At 41.8% G+C, this 7,974-nt stretch overlaps 1 protein-coding gene across 2 annotated transcripts in view; it reads left to right on the top strand.

Moving 5' to 3' along the window:
- The first annotated feature begins 1,999 nt into the window (after window positions 1-1,999).
- LOC311497309 (uncharacterized protein) overlaps window positions 2,000-7,974 on the top strand; it is a 26,398-nt gene continuing 20,423 nt past the window's right edge. For both annotated transcript variants that reach the window (XM_084557572.1, XM_084557571.1), the window contains exons 1-6: window positions 2,000-2,253; window positions 2,745-2,907; window positions 3,053-3,124; window positions 3,224-3,300; window positions 3,791-3,891; window positions 6,472-6,588. In XM_084557572.1, coding sequence (XP_084413698.1) covers window positions 2,194-2,253; window positions 2,745-2,907; window positions 3,053-3,124; window positions 3,224-3,300; window positions 3,791-3,891; window positions 6,472-6,588 — 590 coding nt within the window. In that variant the 5' untranslated portion in view covers window positions 2,000-2,193. The remainder of the gene's footprint in view (window positions 2,254-2,744; window positions 2,908-3,052; window positions 3,125-3,223; window positions 3,301-3,790; window positions 3,892-6,471; window positions 6,589-7,974) is intronic.

Below are 7,974 nucleotides of genomic sequence, written 5' to 3'. Positions count from 1 at the left end.
GGCTTCTGCCTCCAGACATGGCACAAATGGCAACGATGGTGTCAAGGTGACCTGGCACTGAAGGAATGGCTCTTCATCTCTGTGCACCAGGAGTGTAGAGGAAGATGTTACGTGCGGCTTGAGGGCAGATGTTGTTTATGAGCAATGTTGAATTAGAATTGCAAAGTGAACAAAGCAATAAGCTGCAAAGAACATTCTCTTCTTGCTCTCTGGGCGCTAAAGGACATGGAAATATCTTGTTCAACCCAAACAAACGTAACTTTTTCTTTGAAGCTTCTGCACGGAAACACAACTACAACTCATAGCAGCATTTTAAGGACGAATGACAACAAACGTGTTTTTATTAATACAGATGTTTATGTTTTGCTACAGAACGTTAACCCAATTTAAAAGATGGAGTGTTGCCGGTCACTTGTGGCAATGTCAATGGTCAATAACTGCTGGAATCTGTGGGCTTGATTTAGAGCTTTACAGTCAGAGATTTGTAAAGCCCTGAACCTTGCACCAGTTATCCGTAGAACAAACCACAAATACCAAAGTTAAGTCAGTCTGGCAGTCAAGGGCATCATACATCATCAGAGTTTTTTTTTCTGTTACTGGGCAAATCTTGTTATTAAGTATAAATCATTGATGGAAGGAGTTGTCCTTTGATTTCCCAGAGGAGGCGGCCCGAGAAAGGCCTGGGTGTTTTGACAGGCCACAGAGAAGCCAATGGTCGGGGCGACTGTAGAGAAGCTACAGCGGTGCAATTAGACCATCACTCTCTCAGTCCTGATTATGTGGAGCTGGAGCAGAAGCAATAGGCTGAAAAGGCCCTGCGTCATTAGCTTTAATCAACCCTGGATACCCCAAAACAAAACACGGCCAGCTTGGCAGTGACTCAATACCTGACATTCATCATTTTGGTCCAGCCAGGCTTTTTAATTACTGCAATGAATTCCCTACATGGCTGTAGTCACCTGTTTTCTAAATAGGGCTCGCTGTTGAGGTTTTGTTTTGTCTAGACACTGTTTAATGGAAAGTAGTCCTGGCAGTCTGGCTTTATTCTCTCTCTGGGGAATATTAAAGTGAAGGTGAAAACACATAACCCAAAATTCAGAATGAGGACAAAACTAAGGTCTCATAAGACCTTTCCTCTGACACATCTGGGATCTCAAGAATTGCCTTAAACTTAAATCCTTAATAAGCTTTATTATTTAGTGTCTCTCTAGTGTCCAGAATGTGCAAGAATACATACATGGAGCACAGACAAACTCCCACATTCACAACAAGTGGAGTGTGGTATAGTCTTTGTGGATGGGGCTGAATATCGTCAGTATGGATGTCACAATCCCTGGATGACGCAAAGCAACCCTCTTTTGTTTGCCACGCATGCACGCCTGCATAAAAACGCCAATTTGCATAAATTACTTGTCTTGGAAGCAGCTGTCCTGCACACCATCAGTAAGTTATTATATGTGATGAGAGCTTGATTGGCTGCTCTAAGTGCGGCAAGGGGACAGCAATCACAACCCCAGTTTCTGATTATCTTCATCAATTCGGCTGCATCGAGATGCAGTCTAAGTTTTCCATATGTTTAGCCGTTGACCTCCAGTTTGTGTTAGGGTCACTGCTCATTCGGGAGCGCAAAATATTCAAACGGAGTCTCATTAAAACTGTGATTATGGGTCTATTTGACGTTAATCCTGCCTTTGCTGTTGTGTGGAGGACATTATGGTGGGGGAAAACAGAATGTGCTTGTGGGATACAGCGACCTCTTTAGGCCAGTGGTTGTATTGGCTAACATCTAGCTGGAAAGAAACCCTACTGTACAAAAAGAAAACAAAAATTAAGCAAACACAAAATTTACTGCTACTATCCCCACTGTGGAGTAAATTAAGGGCTTATTTTATAATTGCATGTTAATAATTACATATGACATATTGTATTATTATTATTATTATTATTATTGTTGTTGTTGTTATTAGTATTATTATATTAAATTATTTGCATAAGAATACACTGCAAGGAAAAGTGAAAAGACTGAGCATGAAAGAGCTGCAGTGGTGATATTACAGCTTAAAGCACTAGATTTGTCCCACGGCGGCTTCTGTACCTACTCCACTAAGTCAGGAAGTTACCACAGCGATTCCATTCATTGTATACAGTTTACACTCATGCTGTCATAATACTTCGTAATTTCTACATTTCAAAATGCGCAGAAGACCCGAAACTCAGGCGTCAAGCAGTGAACCTGCGAACGCCAACAAAAAGGTAAATGCAACGCAGAAAGCTGCTGCTGACACACAGCGACATACATGTGACTGTGTGCTGTTAGCTAACATTTCCTGACTCCCAAAGCTAACATGTTAAGTTGCATTCATTCAAGCCAGATGTCGCGATCAAAGAGCGTGTGGGGTGAAGTCTCCTTCTTCTTGTCTGTGCTTTTACAGGAAAAGTGGTGCATGAAAACTGTACCTGGCAGCTGTACTTAATTTCTAACGCTTCTGCTGCTTCTATGCAGCTAACTTACTTTTAAATGAATTCATAACTTGTCTGAAGTGTCCTTCTGTTCTGCATATATCTGTTTCATTAAAATAATAAGATTGTGCTGTAAATTTAGGTTTCTTACTTATAAAAAACGATTGCATTTCATTTTTTTTCAGGATGTGAACTTTAAAATACAAAAATACAAGTTTTAAATACATTACTGAAGCATGGTTAAGGCATGAGTTAACACAACATTTTATTCCTTTACAAATTAGGATCCGGGTCAAAGACTGCACAGCCAGGCTGAAGCTAAGGGCAGAGTGTCCTACAGCTCCGTGCTCATAAACATTGGAAAGTGTTTGCTTTTAATCATCGTCATCCCTCCCTTCCTCAACTACGCATCGCTGCAGAGAGAAGGACAGGTGCTCTTGCCCAAAGGTAGTTTTACATGGCAGTCTCAACAAAGTCATTGTTCCTTGAAGTTTAATTTTATGTCAATGTCAGATGGTTTATGAAGTTCTCCGAGCCAAATGAGAAGCGCTCATCAAAGCCAAATCTAACGTTTCTTTCCTTTTACATCCAGATGGCCAGATTATTGATGTTGGTTTGGGTCAAAAGATGCATCTTTTGTGTAAAGGAAAAGGAAAACCAGTTGGTAATAAAACAGTTATGCACTTTTTTTGCTACATAGTTGTCTATGTCTGTCTTGTTTGTGTCTTTCAACTGATCTCCCCCGACATGTCTGTGTCTGCAGTCATACTGGATGCTCCGGCTGGAATGTCCTCCGACATTTGGTTTCATGTCCAAGAGGATGTTGCAACACTCACAAAGGTGAGGAAGCATGAATTAAATTAACATATAAGTGTAAAAATCATATTATGATAGGACCCACCATGGTGAGTCGGCTACTGCTAGCGCTGCCGTGTTGTTTGTTGTCAGGGTCATGTAGGGACAGCCCTTGCAGTGGCTCTGTCACATCCTCTCTGCTCAACAAAGACTCAGCGCGGCAGAAAGTTGAGGCTGACAGCCTGCCCCATGTTGTTTGTCTGAAATGTGACCCAAATTAGGTCACGGGCTTGTTGGGGAAGGGCCTGGTTACATCTGAACAACTCAATCACATAAGCAGCGACGTGAACAAAGTGTATCGTTGACACCTGTATCTGTATCTCTCCAGCGCCACTCGGACGTCATGCATGTTTAACGTGCTTACACGGGGCATGTGCTGGATTTATATTGAGAGCATCTCGCAGGTACATTATGTAGATCACGGTGTTAAATCTTAAATCTTCCTCTGTCTTGTCCTTGTTGTCACACTGCTCAGGTTTGCACTTATGACAGAATGGGACTGGGCTTCAGCCAGCGACTTATGCAGAATGAAACAACAGGAACAGAAAAAGTTTGGAGGATGTCAACAACTGGACGGTGGGTAATACTTTAGCAGGCTGTCACTGTAATGAGTTATATATATATATAATGTTATATAATGACATATATTTGGTAATGTGTTCTTCGATCATCCATGCTGCTTTGCACAAAGTCTCCACTGCAGAAACAATGTCCCTCTTCAAGTATTTTTGTATCGATTTGGTTTCTGAATGAGTCAGTGGACTGTTTTTCCTCTGCAGGGCCATCTGCTCATGTTTCTGTTGTCGCTGAGTTTGTACAATGAATGTGTGGAAATGTAAGGACATGTAGTGAAGGCCACACAAACTGAACTGTGGTGTAGCGCGTGGCGCAGGTGAATCTGGGTCCTGTTTACTGCTCTTTGCTGGAAGCCAGCGTCTACTGAGGAGCTTTCACTGTCTGACACTGGGCTGGGTTTAATGGCACCTCTTCAGTTTCCATGGTGACCTACTGTAATGTTTGTGTCAGTTTCAGGACATTGTGGCTTAACACAGCACGAAAGTGCCAGGGCCTCGTGTAGGAGGAGGGATAATAGCAAGCCACATTTGTTGTAAACATAAACAGAGGCTGTGCACGAAGATCACAGGTGACCCAATCTGTATTTAACATCGAAGCCAAACCAAGTTTTGAGTTTCTTCATCATTACATTAGTTTTTGGCACATTGCTGAAGTAACAGATAGGCTACGTGCAATGTGTTGTTACCACCAGCAACTTGCGATTGGTGCGTGTCCTCAATACTATTGGTAAAAAATATCACAGGATAACTTTAATTGTTGAGTCTAAAAATGTCAGGGAATGGTAAAATGTGGCCAAAGTTAAATGCAGCTTTAAACCAGTGAATGAATCAGTTGAATGTTTGGTACTCTGGCATGGAGATAACACGCTGCAGCTTCGGGGTGCACATGCAAATAGACAGAACTCAAGCAAAAAAAAACTATTTGTCAATGTGACTGTGCAGACATATTATGTTTCATTATGTAGTTGTGTTTTCTCCGTTTGCAGGACATTTCGGGCTTTCTGTATTTTCTCGTATTTCCTTTTCTCTATTCTTATTATACTATTTCTGTCTTTGGTTTATTTTCTTTCTGTCTTTTTTGCAGCTATTTTATCAAATCCTATTCATGCATTTATAAAACTGAAGATGCTTTCTTCGTTTGCTTTGGTTTTGTATATTTGCGTATTTCCGTACGATGCGGAACATTCAGTCCACCCCAGTGACCAATCACTACTCGATTTACTGAGTTCATCATTAAACAGGACAGAGGTCCTCACATTTGAGAATATGCAACCTAACTGCAAGTTATTTTTTTGTTGGTTAACCTACAAACTTGGCACCTTCTTTTTTTTTTTCAATGCATATTGATAAAAAACATAATGTGGTGCAGCGTAACACAGAACATGAAATAAGTAGAGACAAAACGAAAGAAATCGAGGCAGAGGGGAAAACTAATGATATATTTAATCCAGAATAAATAGAAAAATTTGATTATTGTATTATTTAGACCAAACTTTATAAATGTTTGCTGGGTAGTAATTGGTTTTTGCACAATTCAAAATAGTCATTAATCCTTCTTCAAGCACCAATGAAACGATCCATTGCAAGCCTAGAAACTTAAGATCAATCCAACATTCACCTGCAGCACTACAGTGCAATAACAAACTTCAAATTCAGTTGTGTGTCTGTGCTATAGGAGACTTGATACTCCCACAGGGAGTCAGTATTTCCTAAATCAAGTGGCCGTTCAGTGTTTCTTATTAATTCTCTAGCCAGAGACTGATGTGTGCACGAAGGCCTCTGCCGGACACACCCCAGGCCTGCCCTGGCTCGTCTCTGACATGGAAATGTCTTCGTCAAGCCCTAAATCTGCCTAAGGGATGAGCAGGCATGGCTCGCTGACAGTCAGCAGTCTAGTTTACCTTGGCATCTGGCCCAGAAAGCGGCCGGCCGCCTGTTTGAGATGCAAGCAATCAATTTCCCAGAATTCAATATCTGAAGGAGTTTGATGGCTACCTAACCTCAACCCCGTGAGTCTTGTGAAATCTCTTCATTTCGGCGTGACACCTCGGCTTTGATTTATTAGCACAACAAACCCAGGACAGCAGATGGCTCTCAAAGAGGCGCTGCTGCACCTCATGTAATGATGATGCTCCCCCTGATGATATAAGTTTGCCGGTGATTGTTTTTCCTGTGATGCTTTGCTGTGGAGGGAAGCCAGCAGTACCCTGGTTTATGCAGTCATCTGGGCTTCAGCAGCCCTGTTTGTTTTTTGGTGCCACATCTGAAATGTGATTAAATAGAAAACTAAAAATACTCCTGACCTTACTTACTGACCTCATTCAGTTGTTAAGAGTCTTTGCTGTAGTTCGAAGATGGCAGTTCTTAGTTGATTTCTGCTTCTTTACAATGCCTCTCTAATTACTATTAATAACCCTATTAATGAACAGATCAGAGATTAATGACACTAATGATGGCGTGTTGTGATCATCTGTCATGTTGGTCGCCCTGGTGCCTCCTTGCTGAATAAATAAACGTCCTGGCCCAGTTTGCAACGTGTCCTGGTTTAGTGCAGAGACTGATGAGTGCCGCTGTCTTCCAGGATGGTGGATGATCTGCACCGACTCCTGGAGGCTGCTGAGGTAGCCAAGCCCTTCATCCTGGTGGGCTCCGAGCTCGGTGCGCTCAACGGCAGGTTCTACAGCCACATTCATGATGTGTAAGTATTGTACAGTGGGAGCAGAGACACGGGCAGGAAACATGTATAATGTCTTCTGTTGGTTTTGCTTGGGCAGAAGAAATAAAACTGTACTAGAAAACTATTCCAATTACAGACTGACCGATCTTTGTCCTCCGGCCCTCCCAGTGTCTGTACTTCAGAATCTAACTTGCCAAGTCCGAACTACCAGGAACGCAAGTCCGAAGGGGGTGTATTGTCTCATTTTCCAGACTTATCTTTATGTTTATCGTACCAACCACCACAACAAATTCCTCATATGTGCAAACATACGTGGCAATAAAGACCATTCTGATTGACAAATGTCCAAGTCAGTAGCAAGTAGAGAAAACATGGGGCATAATTTGTGCATTTGATGTCTCAATTAAAGATGCACAGATCAGCCACAACATTAAAACCACTGACAGTGGAAAAACACTGATCGTTTCATTACAGTGCAATGTTCTGCTGGGAAACTGTTGGTCCTCGCATGTGGATATGGATGTAACATTCACCCAAACATTGTTACTCACGACAATATTATATAATACTGTATTTTATGTTGAATACTTTTAACATACAAAGGAAGAGAAAACTTAATTAACTAGGCAACCATTAGAACCATTAAAACCATTTTCTAGCAAGGCTGTTGTCACATATTGTAATCTGCCAACTGCTGCTTGTGCAAAATATTTGCATTTATGTGATTCAAACTGGGAGTAGATTGTTGTTCGCATCCAACTAAAGCCAGGAAGTTCAACTGCTGTTATGTCTTGTACCCTGTATTGTCATGAGCTGCACTCAAGTTGTTTTTAAATTGGGGGGAAAAACAACATCTGAATCACTAAGATTAGACAAAGCGCTCTTGTTCCGCCGCTGCTTTAGGCTCAGGTGTGCACGTGTGTACGGCGTGTGGGCGTTTGTTTGTGTGCACTTGTTGTAATGGGTCAGCTTCCGTAATTGGCGATTTTCCTCCGCAGACGTCGCAGCGCGCGTCTTATTTTGTCGCGAGCGCAGATGGGATGAAAAATCAAGTAGTGGGTCTGGAACCAGGGGTCAGGAGAAGGTCCACCCTGCAGCTGTACGTCTATTGATTTTACCTTGATTTTGCAATTACGTAACTATGCCAACGAGTACAACTACATCCTAAACCAAAGCAGAAACAAATCTTCTTGGAGACGATTCACCGTTCACCCAAGGAGCTTCTGCAGTTCTGAATGACTTTTGAATTTTAGGTTTTTATCCGGATTATATCTGTGGGTTGTGCACACTTGAAACTCACATGACTTGGGTCCGTTAATAAATCCACTACTTACCTGAGATTGACGTAATTAGTTTGGGTTAACTTGGGTAGTTTCCTGTTTTTCACCATTACTCTTAACAATTTAT

The sequence above is a fragment of the Chelon labrosus genome (genome assembly GCF_963514085.1).
Source record: "Chelon labrosus genome assembly, chromosome: 12".
In the NCBI taxonomy this organism is placed as follows: domain Eukaryota; kingdom Metazoa; phylum Chordata; class Actinopteri; order Mugiliformes; family Mugilidae; genus Chelon; species Chelon labrosus.
Note: the sequence above shows the minus strand (reverse complement) of the source record. Positions and strands in the feature narration are given on the sequence as shown.